This window comes from Rhopilema esculentum, chromosome 16 (genome assembly GCF_057945365.1).
Source record: "Rhopilema esculentum isolate cy_ngs chromosome 16, ASM5794536v1, whole genome shotgun sequence".
Classification (NCBI taxonomy): domain Eukaryota; kingdom Metazoa; phylum Cnidaria; class Scyphozoa; order Rhizostomeae; family Rhizostomatidae; genus Rhopilema; species Rhopilema esculentum.
The window spans coordinates 14,154,919-14,180,638 of record NC_142830.1 but is presented as its reverse complement, the minus strand read 5'-3'; the positions used below and the strand labels follow the sequence as shown (position 1 = coordinate 14,180,638).

General features: G+C 35.9%; 2 protein-coding genes across 2 annotated transcripts; one reads left to right on the top strand and one right to left on the bottom strand.

Moving 5' to 3' along the window:
• The first annotated feature begins 463 nt into the window (after positions 1-463).
• LOC135682677 (ATP-citrate synthase) lies at positions 464-21,300 on the top strand. The gene is made up of 31 exons (XM_065197664.2): positions 464-690; positions 1,542-1,664; positions 1,893-1,955; positions 3,664-3,762; positions 4,582-4,884; positions 5,148-5,266; positions 5,717-5,856; positions 6,408-6,469; positions 7,601-7,718; positions 8,311-8,459; positions 9,602-9,778; positions 10,173-10,243; positions 10,533-10,585; positions 10,710-10,825; positions 11,386-11,490; positions 11,823-11,914; positions 12,415-12,519; positions 12,920-13,001; positions 13,252-13,362; positions 13,656-13,721; positions 14,708-14,769; positions 15,160-15,253; positions 15,588-15,692; positions 16,152-16,201; positions 16,767-16,831; positions 17,222-17,307; positions 17,849-17,992; positions 18,711-18,824; positions 19,420-19,502; positions 20,174-20,250; positions 21,051-21,300. The coding sequence occupies exons 1-31, from the start codon at positions 538-540 to the stop codon at positions 21,161-21,163; spliced, it is 3,300 nt and encodes a 1,099-aa protein (XP_065053736.2). The 5' UTR covers positions 464-537; the 3' UTR covers positions 21,164-21,300.
• On the bottom strand, positions 19,665-24,918 carry LOC148958359 (uncharacterized). Its single transcript, XM_089113087.1, has 2 exons — positions 24,763-24,918; positions 19,665-23,654 (listed from the first exon to the last, which is right to left on the bottom strand). The coding sequence occupies exon 2, from the start codon at positions 23,646-23,648 to the stop codon at positions 23,145-23,147; it is 504 nt and encodes a 167-aa protein (XP_088969213.1). The 5' UTR covers positions 23,649-23,654; positions 24,763-24,918; the 3' UTR covers positions 19,665-23,144.
• Positions 24,919-25,720: the final 802 nt, after the last annotated feature.

The following is a 25,720-nucleotide window of genomic DNA, read 5'->3' as shown; positions in this document are numbered from 1 at the left end:
CTCATTATATCATATTATTATTATTATAAAACTTTTTGTCGGTTAATTCAATTCAATTATCGAAATACAAGAGCTTATATCTCACAAACTGTGAAAAATATCGAAAAACAAATAACAAATTCGTGATCAGCAGGTTCAACTCCTTTAGATAAGCCAATAAAATGCAAGTGCAAAATTTGGCTGGAGAGGCCCTATAAATAAGGCCTCATATCAAGGTCCTTTTGTCTAATACAGTTGCGGAAATTATCAATACTTGAACTGAATTTTTCTTGAATATATCTTTACTTTTGAAATCAGTTTAATTCTATGCTGTCTGTGTGCTCCTTTTTCGTCTCATGATGCGGTTGAATTTTATATATACGAACTGAAAATTAAACTGAAAGCCACCTAGCAACCACAGACACTTACCTGAACTTCAGAACATCGTTCCATCAATTCTTGAATCGAGGCTGATTCGCGATTCAGAGGCTTACACATCAACAACTTCGAGAATGAAAATCTGCCAAATTGCATGTGCATCTTTCAAAGACAGAAAGAATGGCCGCAAAAGCAATTTACGAAGCTGATGCAAAGTCGCTGATATACCGTTTCTGCAAAACCAAGCACCTTGCTCGCAATAACTTGCTCAGCGTCAATGAAAAGTCTAATCTTTTAACGGAGGAGAGCACAAATGACTGGCTTGCAAATCAGGTTTGTCTTTGTACATGCCTACTTTTTCCTTGAAAAACAAAGAAATTTTTAAACAAAGATCAAATTATATCATTTGCAAAGTATGTTTAGCAATTTTTTTTCAAAATTATACTAGATTGTTTGACAGAAGCAATCTTGATTTGCTGCCCGTACTCCAAATCAGACTTATTAGTGTCGTTACAAAAAACTTCCTCTTTCTATTTCAATCATTATTTACTTTATTTTTATGCACGAATAATGGTTACATTATTGGGCATCGTGATGGATCTTTTAAGTGCCCAAAGGAATTTCTAAGTGCGAAACGAAATTTAATTTTGCTGAAGTGATGTCTCTGCTGGAAAACCAAGCGAATCTAGGCTGGCGATGTGTAGATGGGACCAGTTTAGAATTTTGGAGGTGCAAGCTGCTATTGGAATCACAGTAAAACGTGACTTCAGACTTCCGTTTTCACTTATAAGTTATGAGAATATCTTTGGTGCAGTTTGGATCCTCAAACTCATGCAACTGCCAATAATGCCAATTCAACCATTGTGATGCCTTAGCGCTATTACTGACTTACATGTGTAGATGTAGCTAGCATTTTAAGAACAGACTCAAAATTCCAATATTCAGCAGCTATGTTTATTATCAGTTTTTGTGAAAAGACAGTTTTGATTCCAACTAGAAATAACTATTTTAGAACTTTTGTGTCATATTAAGATTTGTGTCATTTGGTTTAAAGTATTATTCTTGTTAATATAAAAATCTAAAAACCTCTTCTGTATTTTGATGACCTGTCATGGCTGAAATGTAAAGTTAAAGGTTTCTCTCTCACTCAAAATGTTCAGAGATAATTTAGATTCCTTTTTTAGAAACTAGTTGTAAAGCCAGATCAGTTGATAAAAAGAAGAGGAAAACATGGACTGGTTAAAATAAATGCGAATTGGTCTGATGTTAAACAATGGCTAGCTGAACATCAAGGGAAAGATATAATGGTATGTCATCTAGTGCTAAGTATGATATTGAAAGAAATTGAATCCTTATAAAAAAATCATTTATCAGACTGTTCAAGTCCAGTTGAAGTACTTTTGGTGGATCTTAGATCAATCACACATCTTTTTAGTATCTTCTTTTAGATCTGCAAAAGCTTTATCCTAGACCATTTGTATAAGGAAATTCGTGTTTAGAAAACTAACCCATTTGACATCTTATCTATCTTCAAGATTGGAAAAGCAACTGGAAAGCTGAAGAATTTTATTGTTGAGCCATTCATTGCTCATGAGCAGGTATGCATACAGTGTAACAATTTATGACCTTAGATTGCTTTTAATTATCTTTGACCAGACCACATATCCTTCGTATAGATCATCAGTGGCGTAGCGTCTATGTATGCTACGCTTGCGGCGGAAGCGTAAAAATTTATAGACAAATTCTAAAATTCTTGCAACACTTTCAATGCATGACAATTTCCGCAATAAATGGCTTCTCTTTCTTGTCATGAGCAGCATGCAGTGAACTCTAGCGCCAACAGGCCAATTGGCCCCAAATTGGCTATTTTCCCAAGTAAACAGATCACTAAAAATTATGAAATTCGAAAAATCTGAAAAACTGAAGACCCTCCACATCACTCTTTTTGCCTGTCCAAAATAAGAGAAACATGTGATGCTCCAGTGCAGCTTCAGTGCAACTCGAGAGAAGCTTCTGAGAGAAGTGAGAATTTTCCGGACTGGAGCTTGCGGTCGGCCTGAGCGCAAGCCTTCCCAAATATTTGATAATCCACAACATTTTTCTACCTATAAGCTGCTTTTTGTGAATACTCTTTGCGTGATACATCATTTCAAATCCAATTATTTTCCTTTCTTTACTTTGTGACTGTTGAAAAGAGAAAAAGTTTCGTCAAAGTGGGGTCAGAGTCTATTTTTCATGATCCGCATTCCGTAATTCAAGTCAAAAGGCTTGCCAGTATAGTCAGAATTTACGGACCAAAGCATGCGATAGACCTGAGCGCAAGCCTTGCTAAATACATGATGATTTGCCGGGACTAACTTTCTGAAACTTTACACATGGAAGCATCTTCAATTCTAACAACTCTCACAGCTCACTATTTTCATCTTAGTTAACTATGAGAGTAAAAAATGAGCAGAAACTGTTGCTCCTGTTCGCTTAGGCTCTGCAGTGTGTTAACAATTTTGCAATGTGGAGAGCTCCTTCTTGCGGGAATCCCCAGCTTCATTATAGCATAAAAAATTCTTACATTAGGTGGGCATTAGGTGATGCCTTTTCTTGAGGAATATGAATAAGAATAAAATCTTTTGCAAAGCAGTTTTAGCACTAGGAGTTATTCTGAAAAGTCTTGCTAAACAATTGAGCTTTTTTCAAAAACTTTCGCATGGGTGATAATTTTTCCCTTGGCCCCTCTTCACTTTCCAACCTCTGTCGGAGCCTCTGATGCTAAGAATAGACACCTTGATTGATAAGAATTAGAGTACAAACAATTTGTTACTTTGAAAATCAAAATTTGCTATCACGATTATCATTAATTACCGCTTGTATTTTTTAGAAACTGAAATTACCATTACATTTATTCAACATAGCCGTATATTTTATGTTACCGCATGCCTAAGTTCTGCGCTCACGCTACGCCACTGTAGATCATATCATCAATTTAACATCAAAAGTGATTCAGTGGCAGGACAACAGTTGTTTGAAAGTCAAAAATTCACAAAAAGACCATGGCAATTCATTATAGATCAAGCAAGGTCTTCTTTTGATTTTGGTTTCTTTTCCAAACCTTGCAATTTTTGAAACCTTGACTTCTCATAGCAAAACTAACTACCAGTTTTGTTCATTCTTGGTAGAACCAGATTAAAGAACCAATCTATTGCATTGTTTATAATGGACCTTTGTTGAGTTTAAGGACAGGCAGGATGTGTTTTCTGTATTTAATGGTATTATATATACTCATTTCAATGATAATATCAAATTAATTTCTAGAAACAAGAATACTATGTCTGTATTTTTACACAAAGGGGTGCAGATGTTATTTTGTTTCATCATGAAGGTGGAGTAGATGTGGGAGATGTAGATAGTAAGGTTGGTGTCTTTTGCTTAATAGTATTTTAGAGATATGTTGTTATATACTTTATTTACAAGAAATAGGACCTTGTCCAGCAATGTTTCTGCATGCTATTTCTGTTTCTTCTTCATAAATTTCCAAATAGATTTAGTTCCTTGTAGTGCAAATGATTACCCAAAAGAAAATGAATGTTGGCATTTTTTGAAGTTAATGTTTTCACAATGAATGTTTCAAAAAGCATGCAGGAACAGTCATTACAGTACCATTAAACATGCTGAAATGCTCAATCAGTTTCATTGGTACAACAGCAAAATCCTTTTGTAGCATACTAACTTAGTGTCTTTCAGATGTAACATGCTGGTGTGTATGTATCAAGCAAAATGTGTATGCAGCACTCTAATATAATACCCCAGTTATATCATACTCATTTATAACCATATTATAATGTCTTTTACTTTGTCTTCTCTTATCTCGATCTGACATAAAGCTTATATTTATTTGAAAACTAAAACACAAGTAAGCATACCACAATTTCAAAAGATGAAAAAAAGTTTCATAAAACCCCTTTTTCGGCCACAACATGGAGAAGCTAAGGAAAACAACATTTGATCAATTTGCAGATGCTCTAATTTTTAACTTAAGCAGCTAGAACAAACAGGGCTTCAGTTGGTTGACCTCTTGATAGTTTCATTAATATGAGCAATGAGTCAATAGTTTTATTGCTTGTAACTTGATTCTTTAAACGATTTTTTCTTTACCAAAATTTTTTGTGAGTGTTGTGAGAAACCTATAATCATTGCTCTTATAACAAATTATATGCCACTTTGATATTCTAGGCTAACCGGCTTGTTGTTGGGATTGGAGAATCTGTATCCATTGCTCAGATTGAAAAAACTCTGCTGTTCAACATTGCAGATGGGTTAAGATCAAATCTAGGTGTCTTCATCCAGGAACTCTTCGACTTGTATGTCAGTCTGCATTTCACATACCTGGAGATTAACCCATTGGTTGTAAATCAAGATGGTATTCATGTGTTAGATGTTGCTGCTAAACTTGATCAAGCAGCTGAATATCTTTGCAGTACCAAGTGGGGAAAAATCTGTTTCCCTCCTCCATTTGGCAGAGAAGCTTATCCAGAGGTATAACTGTCGCACGCTACTTCTGATAACAACTTTATACAGTTTTAGTTTTCTTACCACAATCTTCACATTATTTTGATGAAATTTTTGTAGCTTTTAGTAGAGGCTGCTAATTCCTTCATTGTTTGAAGGAGCAATGGAACAATTATTTCTAAAATATACTTTCAAGAACGCACTAGATCATCATAACGTACTGAAAACTTTTTCGACTATTCTGGGATCAACTTTGAAACATGAATTTTATTTTTGGTCTGCCATTCTAGGAACAATATATTGCAGAACTTGATGCCAAGAGTGGTGCATCTCTGAAGTTAACTGTATTGAACAGAAAAGGTAGAATATGGACAATGGTTGCTGGTGGTGGAGCCTCGGTTGTTTATAGGTAATTTTCATTTGTCTTCTTCCATGTTAGTTTTCAGATGCCTGCAGCCACTCATCAAATTTTCATGCTTTTTGTAGATTATCTCCCAGAGTAGCTTGAATAGTTATATTGTTTTTAATAATACAAGTTAGTGTCTATTCGTCCATATTTATTGACAATTTTACAATTGCACCATCTCAAAGGTATCACCTACCCCAGCGCACAACCTGCAAATTTTCGAATGAACTACTAACCCTCCAGATAAATTGTCAGAATATTAGTACAATTATTGTTTTAAAAGTATTATGTTGGTAATCCCACTGTGCAGTGTACCATTTGCTTTTATACATCGTAACTAAGGTCCTTGATGTCATTTTTAATGTACCAAGCACTGATTCATATTTTTGATACTGTTATTGACAAATGTTCTTATTAATGAAGCCATTTAAAACCTTTTTTGTACCCTTGTAGTGATACAATATGCGAGTTAGGAGGAGCTGCAGAGCTGGCAAATTACGGCGAGTATTCAGGAGCACCAACTGAATCACAAACGTTTCAGTATGCAAAAACCATTTTAAAGCTTATGACAGATGGCACCCCGTTGCCAAATGGTAATTAATAGCTTTTTTCGAAGAGGCCTTTATTTCACCATTTATGGAGTTTTATCCCGAATGCATCAATGCTAAGTCACCATAGAATGTATTAAACCTTTCAAGTACCTATTTCTAGACAGATAATGTTCCTGCTTTAAAGTTTGCAGTTTTCGTGGTGATTTTGTCACGTCTCTAGGCCAATGACATATTTATGCAGTCAATTTATCAATAAGGAAATTGTAACGTGCATTGAAGGTAGAGTGGATTGACGACCTAAGCTTTGTCCATTCCTCTAGATATATCATTCTTGAATTCCTCGTGGGGTGATATGGCTATGATTTCATATTGATCACAGGGTGCTTCTGCCTTTTGATTTCATCTTAATTTTTACAGAAAATTGTCGTTTTCACAATTTGAAACAATATTAGAAGTAAATCTGTGTAGATCAGCACCAAAGCTCTAATAAGCTTCAAGTTAGGAAACAATTGTCCTATTTATAATGTACATAGATTCTGATTTTAGATACCAACGCAAACTGAGTTAACCCCCGGAAATTTTCTTTTTATCAGGCAAAGTGCTCATTATTGGTGGTGGAATCGCAAACTTTACAAATGTCTCTGCGACTTTCTCGGTTCGTTTTTGTATATTTTGTCCTTCAAAACACATTGATGTTTATAGCTACAAATTTATTCACTGAAATAGCTAGTGGAGTCATTCAGCGGTGTATAAAGCCCTGTAATAGCATGGCTTTATTGCTGCAATAACTGCCAGAGTCTTGGCGTTATATTTTTGAATTTTTTTTGTATTTTTGGGTGCTTCCCTGGCGACTAATTGATTCCTATCAGATATTTGTTGATCAACGTAACTTTACAACCAGTATTGTCGGCTTTTTCTACCAGAAAATGTTTTGCTTTCAAAAGAAAACAGGGCATTACTTTTGGCGAGACTGTACACAGACAGGCATACCTAACGATGTTCTCGCGAGGATCAATTACCGTTGTATACTAGCTGAACTTCGAATTAGGATCTTTGTTTACCTTTTTGCTTCACTTTTCTCTGAAAAGACTTTCCGTTTGCCGCCGAAAAAGTTTAATATTCGAGTAACTCTGTTTTGTATTCCATCAATTTTTTGTCCTTCATTGAATGGCGCCCTTGCTACTTTGGAAAGTCATTATCATGAATTATTCAAGCAATTACATTGAATAGCTTCCCCACAGGTGGAAACACACCTATTTAGAAAAAGGAAGTGTCTAAAAACCAAGACTATATGTTCTAGCATCTGCACAAGCCAATTTACTGATTGTATCATTTACTTCTTCCATTACGGGAAAATGTTTATCCGTAAATGAAACATATGATTAGGATCATTAAATCTCAAGTCGTTTTGAACATCAGGGTTTCACTTCAAGCATCATTTTAGTAATAACCAATTTCAGAAGACTAAACCCTTACTCGTTCTAGTTAAGTAAATTTAAATTTAGCGGCACTTATTGTAAATTTTGCAAATGGATGAGAGAATTCCTCCCCTAAAGGAACATAAGATCTTCAAGCTGTTTTTATTTTTACCAAAAGGGAAAAATAATACCAAATCGTTGTTCCCTAAAAGAGCTAAATTCTTTTCGTAATTTAGGACAGAATGTGGTATTCTTTTATAAAAGCGTTGCCTGATGAGAGTGACGAGAATTTGTGCAAAGATTATGTTTTTCTTTGCGATATAAATTATGTTTTCCTCCATTTTATCTTACGATTTCTCAAATCGTAGGGTATTGTCAAAGCCTTACAGTTATTTCAGCAACAACTCATAGAACACAATGTATCAATTTTTGTCAGGCGTGGTGGGCCTAACTATCAAGAGGGCCTACGAATTATGAGGGAACTGGGTAAGTGCTGGAAGGTCTCAAGTTCCACTTTTCGTTTTTGTCTGCCGTATTATTTTGAATAGAAGTCGCTCTCAAGTAGAAAACAGACTTTTAAATTTCATTATATATTATACTAGAATTCTTTGTATCACATCTTTGTTGTAAATAAATTGACAATGATATAGAACTTTATTCACCAAAGTGCTGGGTGAAGTCTAAGATCTTGACATGCTTCGTCTAAGAGTGCTATGACCTCTTCACACGGTTAGTGTTCACAAGGCCATGACTGTTTTGGCATCATTTGTGATGATTCCACATGTCGAACAATTTGTCAGCGAAAGTTTTGGATTATAAAACATATATTATAAGTAAAATGTCAATCGTACCAAGTTATAACAAATTTTTTTGGAAGTAATGATTCGTACAAAGCTATATTCGGTGAAAATTGTACTGTATGATCTTAACAACTGAATGCAAGAAACTAGCTGTAACTAGGCTATTAACTGGGAATGAGACTAGTCAAATCATAGCTGTATTAATGCTTTTAAACGCAATAAAAGCCTAACGTCATGGCCTAAACAATGCTTTTATCCAGGTATTGTTTTTTGCACAGGAATGTCTCTAGGTGTCCCTGTCCATGTATTTGGAACTGAAACCCATATGACTGCCATTGTTGGGATGGCGCTGGGCAAAACCAAAATTCCTGACCAAGAAGCTTTCAATTCAAATGACGCTGCAAATATGTTCTTCAAAGCGGCCGAGGTTTGTGTTTATCAGTTGAGCCATAATTTACCAAAAAAGTGCCATGTCTATTTCACACTCCAAGGAATAGGTGTCTTGAGGTTAGGTTATGTGTTTTGTGTCTTGATGGGAATGGAGCGTTTGCTATGATCTTCATGTTTAATTTATATTGACAAAAATCGTCAGTAAGTAAATTTTTTAAGCCAGTTGTCATTTCATTTGGAAAAACATAGCACTTACAAACCTCACTACTACAAAGGTAGTTTGTATGTGACGCACTTACATTGAAAATAACTATCACAAGTGCAAAAACAGTTGTACACAGCATCAATATAAACATGATGATGTACCGATGACGGTGGTGACGATGTTGATAATGCTGATGAGGATGACAAAAGTGGTGATGATGTGGTTAATGGCAATAAAGATTATAGTAGTGGTGGTATAGGTGGAGATAGAATACTAGATGAAAGAAGCTCTGGGTTAGGCCAAGGTTTGTTTGTACGGCAGAATATAAAGTAGGTGCATCGAATAATGACCTTTGATAAACCAAGATTGATGTAACAACGATAGAAATTTTCAACAGCAAGATCGTCCAGCACATCTGTAAAAGTAGAACATGATTGCCCAAAGTTGCCAAGAGAACTTATTGAGAGGTTGATAATTTTAACGCACTTGTACGAACTGCAAAAAACTTTTAAAAACATTTATATAAAATAATGAAATCAAGACCAGTTTCTCCACAGAGTGGCTCTTCACCTGGTCGCTTGAAAACTATTTTTTTTTAAATTGAATTATTTACAATATATAAATGGTAATTTATTAAGAAAAGTAATAAAAAAAATTCATGTCAAACTAATGTTGTACTAGACGTTAGTGTTCTACTAGACGAAACTTAAGTTATTTATACGTTTCAATAAATCCCTAATTACAAGGTGCCTTTGGAGAAGAAAATCTTGTCAGTGCCTGAGGTTGTAAGATTGAAGTTTCTAAATAATAATTTGTTAATAATAATGTCCCCATATTTTTTAAGTTTGTTGTAAATAGATAGAGCTTGAAGTTTGTTAATAAAAATGCCCCCATTGTTGTTTCATATCGCTGAAGTTCAAAGTACCTCAGCGCTTGACCATCAATTGTCTCACTTCATTAAATTTTACTTTCAGCATGGAAAGTCACCTGAGAAATCATCCAAGCGGCCTCGTATCGACAGCGATGAAGCCATGACCTGTGTTGATAGTACGGACTTTATCATGGTCGAAAATGGCAAAGAAGCGGCGAAAGAAATTTTCAACAAAAACACAAAGGCAATAATTTGGGGAATGCAACCAAGAGCTGTTCAGGTATGCCGAAACTGCACCTTGCTACATTTGCCGCCAGTTGATGACCAAAATGGCATTCGTTTTAACTTTCGTAAACTTTTCTAGATGTCATTGATAGAAAATGATTCCCGTTTCTTAAATTCTTCAGATTCAGTCTCCTGATCGAAGCTCTGCCCCACGTTTTCTATTTCAGTTTGAATTTATTTCATGGAAAACGTGTAGCTGTAGGGCAAATATGAAGTGACAAATAGGCTCGATCGAACTTTCATTTGCAGCTGTTCACAAGGTTACTGATGGAATTTGGAGGGTTATGCTAGTCGTCGATCAAATGCTGTTTTTTGTTTCTTTGATCGCCTTTTTGTTGCTTTCCCGATGCCTCGTTCAACTTTTGCAAGAAAACGTTTCTTTATTCTAGGGTATGCTAGATTTCGATTACGTTTGCTCTAGAGAATCCCCCTCTGTTGTTGCCAGCGTTTACCCATTCAGGTATGCACACCACTTCATGCCTTGCTTTGTTGATGATCTCTTTGTATATTTTTGCTTTACACATTGCCATTTTACCTCATAAGAATTTTTTACCTCACATTTTTAAATTTTTGTTGTCTAGTAAGGCTGCAAAAAATTTAACAACATATGTGTGTTATTTTTAACAGCATTTTTCAAAATTTGTACTATGTTTTCTCGCTACCTATGGTGACCCTTAATGTTTAGCCTTGACTGTAATTTTTTATTTGTTTGTAACATTTATTCGATTGATACATTTTTTCCTTTTAAGTGGAAACCACAAGCAGAAGTTTTACTATGGTCACAAGGAGATAATGATACCAGGCAAGTATCGAAGGGAGATTTTGCACTGTTCGTAATTAATTTACATTTACGTTGTTTATTCGGCATTAAACATTTCCCTCGTATTGACCCCTCTGCTAAGTTCTTATAAACGGGCTTTTTGCAGTTTACAAAGACATGTCAGAAGCGATGAGAAGACATCCGGACGCCCAAGTGATGGTCAGCTTTGCATCCCTCCGCTCAGCTTATGAAAGCACTGTCGAGGCTTTGGGCTTTCCCCAGGTAACCAGTTACTTCTTTCTCTTAATTTTCTCATAAAATGATCTTCTTTTTTGGAATTACGCATTTATATAGCAAAGACGTCAAATCTTGATTGGGTACAAAAGAAATCACCAACCTGGGAATCTCATTCGATTTGAACCAATAAGGTTGCGAAAACACGTTCTAGAAGCATGTTCTTATTCTCACAAGCACCTTCCCCTTGAAATAAATTTAATTAATTTGTGGGAATGACATAAAACTTTTATTTGAATGGACTCAACGCACATTTCCAGACAAGGCGATTGCTCGATTTCAAGATTGCCAAAGTTATCAAACTTGTAAATTTGTTTAAAGCATTCACTGGCCGTTTTTAATTCACAAATTTTCATTGTTACAGATATTTAATTGCGCTTCTCTGAACTAGCATCGATTAGATAGCAGCAAATTCAATATAACAAAGTTTTCTTTCAAGCTACTTACATTGACGTTTTTCTTCGTCTCAGAAATACTAGTGTTTGTTGCATGACATTTTAATGACGGATTGTGATTATTAAGAAAAATTTAATTTTTTCGTTTTTAAGATACGATGTATAGCAATCATTGCTGAAGGTATTCCTGAAAGACTAACTCAAAAACTGAACAAAATTGCGAAAGAAAAAGGAGTAACCATAATTGGTCCAGCCACGGTAAAAACAAGCATTTTCTTCCTGTGTTACCTAACGCTGTTAAGTAATTGCTTTTTAAAGCGACCTAGCATATTTTTTTAAACTACAAATTGTAGTATACGGCAAAAAATATGATCTTTTTTAATTTCGTGTTTCAATACATATCTTGCGATAAATGTCATATCACGTTGATAATTAAACTGAAGTCTTGATGCCATCCCAAACTAGATTTACTACCAACCCTTTTCAATCAAATACCACATATCTACTTTGTATTATGAATTTGTGATTGTCTCGATTCTTAGATTTCTCGATTCATTTCTGAATGGTATTATTCCTGTTGTTTCCCTCAGGTGGGTGGTATCAAGCCAGGATGCTTCAAGATTGGCAACACCGGTGGAATGCTGGACAATATACTAGCCTCGAAACTTTACAGACCTGGAAGGTATATCTTACCTTTCTCTATATATTACCGTTTTTTAATAATAGAAATGCCATATTGATTCCGCGTTTTAATATTTCGTTATAATAGATATTCGATGTCATACAGCAAGCCATGAGCACATTCTATTTTAAAAATAAGTAACCATTTAATTTAGAGGACAACCTACTTCATCTTGCCATATTCTTTCATTTGGCATTTGCCGGAGTCAATACAATTCAAATATAGATACTGAATTTAGTGATAACAACTAAAGAAAACTCAAATTCTTTACGACTTAAATCGATTTAATCTTGAAGCTTGTGTAGCACGGACTTGAACTAAATTGCTACGTGCAAGTTGATTTAGAATATAACTAAATAAAGAAAAAGAATTTTCTGCTCTTTGCCTTGTCAAGGAAACCCTATTTTACTTATTCAAGTTTTCCTATCTTTCTTCAAGTTTTTCTCATCTTTCCTTTGTTGCATTTCCCCATATTTCCTAACTCTCATCTTTTCTCGTAGTGTTGGCTATGTGTCGCGGTCTGGCGGATTATCCAATGAACTTAATAACATAATGGCAAGAAATACTGATGGCGTTTGTGAAGGTGTTGCGATCGGAGGCGATAGGTAAATCACATACGTTTGTTTTACTGAAGAGAAAGCAAGAACGAACTCATAGATTCTACTCATAGTTTTTTATCTCTATAATTCCTTATGCCATCATTGTTTTTACTTTGCTTTTAAAATGCTTCTGTTTTACCTTGCTTGACTCGGATCTTGTTGTATTTTCCCAAATGATCGAGACTAACGGTCTGCAAAGGTTATAGTTCCTGCCAACGGTAGAATTTTAATCACACGATGTAACTGATAGGTAAAAGTCGTTCAATTCACATCTAGAGCTGATCGCACACACACTTGGGGTCACAGCCACAAATACATATCTTACCTCCGCCCTGACCGAATTGCTTATGCCGATTGAATGTCCTGGTTAATAATTGGTAGTGATTTTTTCTCTTTTCAATTCAAGGTACCCTGGATCTACTTTCATTGAACACGTCATTAGATATGAAGAAAATCCGGATGTTAAAATGATTGTTCTCCTTGGAGAGGTGAGCAGGCAGCGAGTCAAAAGTACCTTCTGAACAAGACTTTTCTTTTTAATGAAGTTTCTATAAGACTTTCGTAGAAAGAAAGATGACAATACTTTTATATATTCTAAATACTATGAAACTTGAAGCTATTGTGATTGTATTTTGGATTCTCATATGCTGACACAAATCATAATAATTTTATTATCTTGTAGATTTTTTTATGTTGGTGGGTGTTGGCCCGTCTAAAAGCTCTTTCGATTCCATTCAGGTTGGTGGCGTCGATGAATACGAAATATGCAATGCGATCAAAGATGGACGAGTTACAAAGCCTGTTGTTGCTTGGGTTCTTGGAACATGCGCAGACATGTTCACCAGTGAGGTATTCTTCCCTTGATTTTTCTGCCTTTAAGTTGCATGTTCACCAGCTTTATTCAGTGATGTCTGAAGAGCAGGAGTGTCAAAGTAGAGCTATGAAGGCACTTTGTCAGTTTAACTTGAGCACTGCACGAATAGGTCGAAGAGGATGCAAGAAGTATGAAGAGATGTTTATTTTGGTGTGGACAACAATCATCTTTGTTTGAGCGTTATGTTTTGAAAAAGTTCAAGATTCTCTTGTTTTTCATCGAAACAAATCTTAACAAGTTGTCTAATTCGAGTCATTTGTCGATACAGGTTCAATTTGGACATGCCAATGCCTGTGCCAACGCCGAAGCGGAAACTGCAAGAGCCAAAAACAAGGTCAGAAGTTTGTTTCTTTGTACAAAGCTTTTTCTATAGGATTCGATCTATTGAAATAGTTTCCACGTGTAGACAGCGCTGTGTGCAACAACGCAACCTCATTTAGTAGTGTGTAAAACCTGCTTTCTTGCTAAGAGCTTCAAGAAATCTAAATTATTTGAGATTTTCATTATCTTTTTATACAAATTTCATTATCTCTGAAAAAGCACTAAAACTGAAAAAGCTGAGTTGCTAATATTATCCAAAATGGATTATGCCGATGTCGTATTTCATCCTCTTTCATTAAAACTTGAAAAACGACTACAAAAGGTGGAGAATGCAGCTGCAAGTCTTGTTCTAGGCCGTTGCGTTAAAGAAAAGGATATCATATCATTAGGCTGGTTACCTATGAAAGAGAGACGAGAATGGCACTTTGTGAAGCTGGCTTTTAATTATATAACAGATCATAACAAACCAGTATATATTGACATATCATTAAAAGAAAACAGTAAACATCTAAGATCAAACTCTGCACCACAAATTGCAACTACAACAAATTCTAAAATTTTGAGGAACAGTGCAGCTGAAATTTTTAACAAGATACCAAATGCGATAAGAAATTCAAAAAAGAAGGCCGAATTCTCATCAAAATCTAAAGAATATTTTCTTACTGAAGCAAAAAAGAGACTTTTAGTTTGATTCATAAAGAGAAGAACCTAACTTTTAATTCCAATTTACATTTTATGGTATTTAAACTATTTTAATCTTTACTTTTCATATAGCAACTTTTACATCGCGTAGTATTTAACGACCAGATGAAGAGCCACCCTGTGGAGATGCTGGTCATGATCCATTATTATTATTATTATTATTATCTCTAAGATCTCGTTTGTGATTAAGAGCCTCGTTCAAATTAATACCTGTTTGCATCTTGCAGCTTCGCACCCATATTTACTCTCCCTTCAGATTGGTCATGTTACTTTACTTGCCTGTTGATCTCCTTTTAGGCTCTGGGAGAAGCTGGAGCCCATGTTCCAAAAACATTTGATGACCTTGGCATCGTAATCAAGTGAGTCTTATGCTTATAACCCTTAGTACCTGAAGGTCTTCGTGAGAATAAACTGATTTTAATACGACCCTTTCTCTACTTTATGATTTTAACGTATGCACGGTTTGCTCGCTTTTTCTAGTATGTCAGCACTCTTTATCTTTAGTTATACGTTCTTAATCAGTAACGTGGGGCTGTGATCGACCTTATCCCCTAGTGACCTTATCCCCTAGCGACCTTATCCCCTAGCGACCTAATCCCCTAGCGATCTTACCTCCTAGCGATTTTATCCCTTGCGACCTTTTCCCCTATCTTGGGTCGAGTCAAAAGTTCCTTTCACCCTCATTTACTCATCGAGTGCAGCAAGCAAAGATCAGAAATGACTTAATAAAATTTTTCTTAATCTTTTAGCAACGTTTTCAAAAAACTCGTTGCTGATGGAAAGATCGTCGTCAAGCCAGAGAAGAGACCCCCGACTGTTCCTATGGACTACAACTGGGCGCAGGTATCATCTTTATTTAGTTATATAAGGAGGAATGCAGCTTACCTTATCTTTCTTAGTTTTTTGTTCTTTTGCAACAATCACCCCTGGACCCCTATGCCATCGATCAACTATAGTAAACATTCTTCCAAGAAGTGGTAAATTTGGCAAAGCATTGATGATAACTCACACATGAAATTTTTGGTTTTAGGTGTTGTGTGAGCTCGAAGAATTGGATCTTTTTGTGGTTCTTTCCAATTCACTTTCAGTCAACTGAATATTCTGTGTTTTGCTTTTGTAAAATAAGTCCACGAGCAAAACCACGATTCGCTTTAAATGAATTTCTTTTTCTTGACAGGAGCTTGGTTTGATACGAAAGCCATCCTCATTTATCTCAACCATTTGCGACGAAAGAGGTCAAGAGCTTCTGTATGCAGGCGTACCTATTCATGACGTTTTCAAGGTGAGACGAAATGCTGTTTCATTCGACTTTGTTCAAGGCTCAACCAAGTTTCTAGCGTCCACGTCAACATTTAGGCAGCAATGTTGTGCAAGGCTCTGTAAGACTGTATGAATTTTTTTACATTCTTGAGAAAAAGCATTTCAAATGTGAAGGGCTTATTTCAGTTCACCAATTACTCAAGGTTTGTGAGTTGCTGCATAGGTTATTTCCAGGCTTCCTGCCTTGTCACTAGAGTGGCTTAAAAAAGACGTTGCATCAGGTGTCTTTTGTTAGGTATTTTGGTAGCTTTCTTGATGGGGGACGCAGTGATTGAGTCAGGACATCTTGAAGGTACATGGGAGTCCTTCCGACCTCAGTCGTGTTCAAGTCCTTCCGACCTTCCGACATCAGTTTGTAACACAATAATCTTGTGCATTTTGTATTTTTCTGAATCATGTTGTTGTCTTTGTTTATTACCAGGAAAGGATGGGCATTGGCGGCACCCTTGGATTGTTGTGGTTTCAGCGAAAGTATGAATCCATTCCTTTATCAGTCTTTAAATGATTTAAGATTTCCATTCTTTGGTGCATTCATTTGACCCGTTGATTTGAAAACCAGCTTCAAAGTCTTCGCCTGGCACGAGTATCTTTTCAATCCAGCCCTGAAGCTCATTTTTATAGACCTTTCCATGCAGCTCATATTACAATACAATTTTACATTCGACTATACTACCCTAATCACTGTACTACTCTATGGGGACGATACCATAAAGAGCGAAATCATGGCATTTGATTATTACCAAAATGTAGCAAAGTGCGTGGAAGACCAAATCGACTTCCGCCGAAGGGCAAGAGGCTACTTCTGATTTGTTTTATTTTGACCAATTATCTTTTGATCTCAGTTATCACAGTCAATCACCTTATAAGCCTAGATTATTAAATTTGCTCTGTGTATCAATCGAACCAGTTGTTGCACAGTAACTTTTATGACAACGAAAAAAAATTACTTTCATTATCACAATATTTTGTTAAGACTCCTAGTATTTTTGTTATTTCAGTTTTCTGTCAGTTGTATTAATTCATTTCTTCGCCATAGGCTGCCCCATTATGCTTGTGAATTTATCGAAATGTGCATCATGCTGACAGCTGACCATGGCCCAGGTATGCTTGACACCTTTTATGAATTCAGCGCTGTAAATGCAAATATTCCGGGCTGACGGACTACTGCAAGCACTTCATTATGTTAGGTAGCTTTTTAAGCTTCTGGCTTTTGTAATCGCTTTTGATGTTTTGCCAAGCCTCAAAGACAGTTTTAGGGACTTGGTTTATAGATTATTTGAGGTGTAAGAAAGGGCAGTTGTATTTCAAGGATTTATCAAAGATAAAGATTCTTTTGATTTTCAACTGTTTGATTTTCGAACTGAGCTCATCTTTCAGGTATTAAGGTGTACTTTTTATGTAGAAATCGAGAAGATATTCACCAGCAGAAGCCAATGTGTGAGCCATAGTAGTTGTAACCTACGTCACTTGAGTAAATTTATTTTCTTTCAGCTGTCTCTGGGGCCCATAACACAATCGTCACTGCACGAGCCGGCAAAGACTTGATGTCATCTCTCTGCTCTGGGCTCCTAACAATCGTACGTATTCATATCTTCATAACGCATCTGTAGGCTGTTAGGTCAAAAAGAAGAACGTGTATTTGTCTTAACTGTATATAGTAAGTGTATACCCCAAATCAGGTTTTAAGAAAGTATCAGAAGCCAATCTAGGAGTACTTGCAAATGTGACCCGGTTCGAGTGCTAATCAATTAGCTTCAAGTAATAAACACACAAAACACGACATAGTTTTCCAACGCAAACCTTTATAAAAACCAAATACTCTTTACAGCTCCTCAACGTGATTCGAACAGTCCCACTCTCTAACTAACTAAAAGTCCTCTTCTCGGGGGTAAGTCAGTTCTTGTAATATGGTTAAAGGGGGTCTTCGGAGAGGTCCTCACACAAAGCTTTAACATATAGAAAATGGGTTACTTGCTTCTCGAACAACTAAAGGGCCCTAAAGCCATCGATAGAAATGTGTATTGAGCATAATACTTTCATGTTATTGCAAAACTAGATTATTTAGTTGCGTAGTCGCCTTTCCCATTCTCATGGGCAATGCTGATTCTGTATCTCTAGGGAGACAGATTCGGAGGCGCTCTTGATGCAGCGGCCAAGCAATTTTCCGAGTCCTTTGATGCTGGTAAGACCCCAATGGAATTTGTAAACGAGATGAGAAAGAAAGGTCAGCTAATCATGGGTATTGGACATCGCGTTAAATCGGTAAGACACTTTCAAGAATATTTTCATGTTGATCCACTCTAGTTGCTCTGCCATGCCATAGTCTAATGAGTTGATGTTGACTGCCTTTTGGGGGTAATCCACTGGGAGGGTAAAATCAAACAGAGAAAATTGATTCGCAAAATACATTAACTTTACTATTGTACGCCTTAATGTTCAAGAAATAGTAGAATTTGGTTTTCGCTGTTTTAGGAATAATAGGAACGGTAGTTTTTTCCATATTTTTAAGTCCAGCTTCTTGTTTCATTAAAATCCATACAAACAGACTACTTTAAACCTATCATCAGCCAGAATAACTCTTAAAAAAATATATAAAGCTTTTTCAAAGTTAGTCTAGAATGTAAATAACATCCTCATTTAGATTTTCCCATACCGTATATTTCTTCTTGTAAAAATCTTGTTAGATCGTTGTCCATTTCATTGAATCGTATCATCGAATATCATTAAGGGATTTTTTCTTATAGTTTTGTGTTCTGTTGTCGGATATAGTGATTTTTGTGTTGTAATTTATTGCATTGTACAGTATCAATTTGAGCACGGTAACTACCTTGAGACGGCCACAATAAATAATATTTCAGCGAGTAAGAATCAAAAGCATGGTTCAGGTTGCCGTCAAAATAAAGGACAGCCAGAAGGAAGCTAGCTTGGTTGGCCATTTTATTCACATTTCACTTTCAACATTTTGTGCTTCTATTTGTAGATCAATAACCCAGACACAAGAGTAGAGATTATGAAGGCATTTATCAAGGAGAATTTCCCGCAAACTCCTTTGTTTAATTTTGCCCTCGAGGTTGAAAAGATTACAACTGCCAAGGTAAAACCTTTCTTTTTAAAAATGTAAAGATACTTTCGCCAAAATGACTGGAAGATATCCCTCATATTTCGACAAATTCGTAGTTATTAAAATAAACGCAAAAGGACTTGATGTTGTACAGGGCATATTGAAATAATTCAATATGTTGTTTAAGACTTTGGCATATTTGAGATTGGGCCTAATCGAGCGATGAGGAGCTTAATTGACTTTTTATGGTAGATGTGTCCCTTTCCGCGTCGTTTCATCTAGCAACTTGGGTGTCCAGCTCTGTGTATTTAGACATAATAAACTTTTCATAATTCGATTAAGAATATTATCTATTGAAAGAAATGTAACCTTTCAACCACTTAAAGTAGATATCTATGAAAATCCCCTATATTGAAAACTACATTTATTTGGCAAAGACTGGCTCTCCGCAGCCTGTAGTCAAAAGTCGCTAGAATTAAACAGCCAGTGTTAAACAAAACATGGGAAGATATAAAAGGGTTCCTATCATTAATCCATAGCCATTCAAAGACAATTCCTTTTCTCTTCAGAGAGATCTTTTCTCTCTGAAACTCTAAACTTGAGCTTCATAATTGAAAAATGTTTCTAGAAACCAAATTTGATCCTGAATGTTGATGGTTGCATTGGAGTTGCTTTTGTGGACCTGCTCAGGTACTGCGGAAACTTTTCAAAGTAAGTGTTTTTCAATTGTTCAAATATAAATGTCAATATATACTGAGATTCTTATTGCCATATTCTCACCGATCGATCACACTCTTGCATGCAAAACTAGATGCCTCTTTTCCATATTAATGCCTCTTGTTCAATCCAACTTCTATTAATTTCTCTTATCTGTTTTGCTTTCTCTTTTCTGTGGCCCACTTGCCAATTAAAGGTACTGTATTAAGTAGATAGCTCTTCTTGAATACTTCGAAGCAGATATAGATGCAAACAAACATAGTCATCTTGATTTGTCATTTTCATAACTAATTTATGGGCTAGCTGTAAGTTTTACTTGTCATTCCATAAGGCCCAGTCGATGGTTTTGGTTTGGAAAGTATTTTATTTTCAAAAGTTTTTCTATTAATGCGCCACTTGTTTGCAGGCAGTTATTATGGCTGGAGGAGTTGCCAAGCATTTTAAAAGGCGTGGTCTCCAAAACGGAGCCCACTGTCCTTCTTTCCTATATTCTTTACATCTCCAGCATTTGGGTTTTTTGAATGCAAAAAATGTACACAAGCAACAAAAGGAAAGAGTGTAAAAATTGGTTATGCGGAGGTGAAGGAAACATATTTACAGAAAACCTTATTAGGAAAGATGAAAGCAGGAAAATAGAATTAATTTTGACTTTTTTCTTGTAATAGAGAAGAAGCCGATGAATATATATCAATAGGAGCATTGAATGGGCTTTTCGTTCTCGGAAGATCAATCGGATTTATAGGTAAGTAATAATTACTTTCCATTTTCAAAGTCAAGAATGCATGAGAGATGTACTGTATGTTTGTTTCGTATTAAACAAATCAAGCCATTGCACGCATTAGAGGAGCTTTTGATGATTTTCCCTTAGACTGAAGCACCATTTCAGTCGGTGCAGAGGTTGAAATGGCTTTGAAAAAATATATTTCAAGACATACTGTAAGCTAGGAAATATATACTGTATTAATTCAATTATAGCTACCCTCGAGTATAAGCTGTAGCAAATTGGGTTCTTAAAAGATGTAAGCCGCCTCTGACTATAAGCCACAGCCACAAAACCATGCAGAGATAAAAATACCTGACTGTGTACTTAAACCAAAAAATACCATTAGAAGTTTAAGAAAATATCGTCCAGCATGGGATGATCAATAGCACCCAGAGGTATTCTCATCTTCTGCATTAGCTCCCTCATTTCAAGGAAGCAGGACAGCTTGGCAGGATCTTGATAGAATACTGTAGGCCACCCTCGTTTATAAGCTGCCCTTCATTGTAAACTGCAGCTAAACGTGCCAACAATAATGATATACCCACGTGTGGATCGAAAAAGGTCAGTGTGAAAACGTGAGCAATGACGTAACGGGGATATTTTTGCCTTGCATTCGCAACTTTTCGATCCTCAACTGGGTACATCAATTTCCTAGCTCAGAGTTTTTGATAAATGCTCAGAGGTTTTACACACTAAAATGTGTCAGACGAAAATCTCTGCTATGTTTTATAATTTTAGCTTTTTGCAAGTTGTTCATTTTTATGCATTCCATCTCACAGGTCACTTTTTGGATCAGCGCCGTTTGAAACAAGGGTTGTATCGGCATCCTTGGGATGACATCACGTACATGCTACCAGACCACTTGCCACAGCGACCTGCTCCATTTGAGTAGATACAATCTTATGCATAAGCTGTTTTGGGCTTGCAGCTTTGCCATATACACAAAGATTTGGACATGTTTAATGACAATCTATACGATTTATGCAGATTATATTGCTTCTTTAAATCATACAAAGATAAATTCAATGACATTGTCCTCTTTTTCTTTGTGCCTTAGCTGCCAAGGAAGGAAATTAGAAGTTTGTGTTGGATTAGATTAAGTATAGTTTATTTGCAAGAGGTTCAAGCCAATTCCACGACTTGTTTCAACACAGTACATGATTGATGATTCTGATGCACTTTGTGCAGATGTGTCAAAACTGCTGCAAAGCAAAGATAACATCAAAGCAAATCAACAGCAAACAGCTAGGGGAACTGAATTTGTAAATTGTAAATGAAACACAATTGTATTTCATTCTTCATTACTGCAGTAAAGAAGTTTTAATCTTTCTAGGACAACTAGAAATCTCTACTTTCAACGACATTATAATAGTCCAAGCTTTTTTACAAATACACCATTGCCCTGAAAATTATCATTTCTTTTATAATTTGGAACAAAATTTTATTGTTTGTAGAGCACTATCAGCCTGTGAGAATACGCAAATGTTCTTTTACTATTGGTTGCTATTTAAAGTCTCCTTCAAGAAAAATATTTTGATTTTAAGCTTTTTGTGGGATTGCTGGTTTAGAGCTCTTGCTTTTGATAAAAGATCTGTGATCAGAATGTCACACTTTCCAAACTTCTTTGCAAATCATCAGCTGTAAACATGCTACATGTGGAATAGCATAACATTAATCTAATTCCACCAGGCCTCAAAATAAAATAGTTAAATGTGAGTAATTTAAGCTGACTAGTGATGTCTTTAAGAAGATATATTTGAGTATCTTTTTGTCTGGTATTTACTTTTAACAAATACCAATGTTTTATTGCATGATATACCCTCCCTTATTGTTGTTATTTCTTGCAATTAAGCTGAAACTGAATGTAGGTTACACAGATTTTATCATTGAAATAACAAAGGTTTCTTATTTACGATCTCATTCAACACCAAGGTGCTGCCGAAGAGTACACTACTCAGATACATTTCTAGAATGCTTGCATCCAGTGAACAACCAACACCGATTTGCTAAACATCAGCTTTTTTAAAACTTTACTTTTGCCCATTCTCACATGTAAGGCAATCTCACCAAAAACTTGTGGTTATAACTACAGAAATTGCGTTAGAGGTGTCATGCTGCATGCATCCAAATGTTGGGTTTTAAAGGGGAGGGGGGGGACGATTTAAACAAGCTAAAGCGTAATAAAAGAGCAATGGTGCTGTGGGTGTCACTATATGTATCATGTGTAATGTCAATTGGAGTGAACGAATTAGTACATCTGACCTCCACATTAAAAATTACACCTACAAAGTCTTGATGTTGTACTACATTGCAATACAATGGGATGGTTTGGACTATTGAACGCAGTTCATCATGGATCAAAAAGTGTATAACTCTAACTGTTGATGGTTCAAACAAGCAAAGCAGAGTGTGGAAAGATGTAGCTTCACAAAGTCTCAAAGCTATGAATCTGTCTTTTAAAGATGCTGAAAATAGTGCGTCCAGGAAACAAACATTGTGAAAACACAGTTACACAGGACTTGAAAGTGTCTAGATGACTTAAAAAGACTAATAATTATGATAATAATGATAATAATTGACAAAAAAGCTTCAGCCATTTCAATACCAGTTCATAAGTTTCCAAATTAATTTTTTTCTCAAAAAATGATACATGAATATACATTGTTTAAAAATATGTGCCTTTTTCCAATACTTTTTTGTTTTTGTTTATCACGATTATCGTTAGCAGGCTCAATTATGTTACATTAACAAACAATAAAGAATGTTGATGAATTCAGTAAAGAAAGATATGAAATAAATGGTTCCAATGTGTCCATAATCTGAATAACAGCACTTTTCCTAAAATTGCTTTGAAAAATTCTTATTAATAAGTTTTAAACATGTTTGTCTTTGTTACTATTGTAAATTCCAGCAAGAATTGTGCCTCCTACCATTCCAACAACTGCACCTGAGGAAACAGATGCCCCCATACCTAAAGCACCTCCTACTCCAGCAAGTGCCCCAAGGTAACTGCCTCTGTCCACACGAACTTGGTTCCTATTTTTCCTTAGTCTGTAAGCACGATCATAATAACCATCAGCATCAATGTTTGCACCACGTTCCCTCATGTACATCATGAAAGCACCAGCTGGAATTCCAAGAACAGCACCACATTTTCCATACTTGATAGCAGTGGCCTGCACTGCTGCAAGAGTTCTTGGTCCCCTGATCATCTGAACAGCAGGTCCAATAATTACCATTCCAAGCAGTGCAAATGCCTGTACATCTTTCAACATCACATGGTAATACAGTTCACCTTTGCCGTGTTTTATAACTTGCATGTCTTCATCACTGAGATTTTCCCCAAGCATATTGCGAAAGTACTGATACCCCTTCATGATTGACTAGAAAAAAATGAATTATAAATAATTCAATACTTGCATAAACTAACTGGTTGAACATACATCAATCTGTGGTGATCAAAAAAGCATCCAGTTTTTTATTGAACTCTTACAAGGAACAAAAACTATGCCAGTTACAAAAAAGTAAAATATAAAATTCCAAGCCTAATTTTGTTTGATTGATTCTAAGGAAAAAAAGGATTTTGTTCATTTACTCACATTTAGGAATTACAAAAGATCTATCTAATTGAACAAAATATTCAGTCAAAAATTGATTCTATACTGCGAAAGGGAGGGGGAGGCAAAATAGGTTGGCAGAATTTTTGTCACAACATGGGCTCCGACACAGGTTGAAAAGTGGGGGGACCAAGGGAAAAATTAACACCCATGACAAAAGATTTTCAAAAAGGCTCTATTTTTTGCAAAAAAGTGGGGGGGGGTAGAAAAACAGGATGGTTTAACTGATATTTTTATCATGGATAACTGATATAAAAAAGAATGATTTCATTTGAGAAGTTCGCAAAACCAAAAAGATTTATAAGATGCCCACTTGCACCACTCGAGCCAACCATTATTTGTTTTAATTTACGAGCTGGATTGAATCTAATATTTGCAAGTTGTTGAAAGATATTTCTTTTGAAGCCCCACTATCAAAATAATCTTATAAACAACAGCTCCGCAAAGTTGAAGAAGGGGTGTGCGACTGTATAGAAGTATAGACTGTATGTATTCGGCAATATAGAAGAAGGGGTGTGCGACTGTCGCACGAGACATCGATTGATTGGGACCACTCGCGAGTGGGGCGTGTACACGAGTGTGTATGAAAGAAGCAATCAAGGAAGAAGAATTTTGAATATTTTCGAAGCCCATATAAAAGTATAAAATCAAGTTTTGTTTTTAAAGTTTTAAGGCAGTCGATCGTTCCTCGCCTTGCGAAACTTGATACATAAAGATATGAAGTTCGTTGGTAGGCCAGCAACTGCAAAGTGAAATGCAAAAAAACTCTACAAAGGTTACGATCTTTTCTTTGTGAAAATTGAGAAGGTTCTTATTAATTGATAACACAGATCTTGTAATCAACACAGCGTTATAAAAATCAGCAGAGTCATACCTTGGTTGCAATTTATCCTCTAGCTTATGCCACTGATGCTGATGCAAGGCCGCACGTCTTTCCTCGAGCACCGTATTTGTTTACCCAGTGGTTTATCCAGGTATTCATGCAATTCAATGCCATATATCCGGTTTGATTTATCAACGACAAGATAAGATTGATTCAGACCGTTGGTAGAAAAAGATGAAAAGATCTATTGAGACAGTGGAGGGGGAAATTCGGGTTTTCATTTGGGGGCTCTTGCACTTGATATTCTGATAAGAGGACAGACTCAACAGGGCCTCCAACGATAAGGGGGGGGGGGGGGGGGACTTTTTGCAAAGCATTAGAGCCTTTTTTCAAAATCTTTTGTTATGGTGTTAAAATTTCCTACATCCCAATTCCAAAATTTTTCGGAGCCCATGAGTTTAAACTGAAATGCTTGTTCCCTCTAAGATCTAGCATTTCTGCCCTTCCATAGAGATATGAAAACATTTATATGCAGACCTGAAATCAGGCTGGTGCTTGTGTGCAAACATTTTTTGTTGAGTTTTCAGTTTGTTTGGGTAGCCCCCTAATAAAAAAGTAAAGAAATTGCTGAAACGGCAAAATTCAACAAAATGATATGATGAGTTCAAATTTTCAGATTCCTTTTCAAATTTCCTCTACAAAACACAACTGCCCCCTCTAAAAACACAACTACCCCATGTAGCAAAATATGACATATTGGACTCAATCAAGAATCTCTTTAGAATTAATGATAATCTAAAGAATCTCAGCCTTACAAAGAACTATAATAAGTAACGAATGACAACCACAACGAGATCCTTCTAGAGTAGCAGAACAGATTTTTTTCGCCGTATTCTGTTTTTCACGCTTTTTAATTTATGCTGTTGTTACTTAATAAGCAATGTTTAATAAATTTGGGGGTCTTAGCTCGATAGCTCTCTTTAGAGTTTTTTCTAAGGGTCCTAAACAA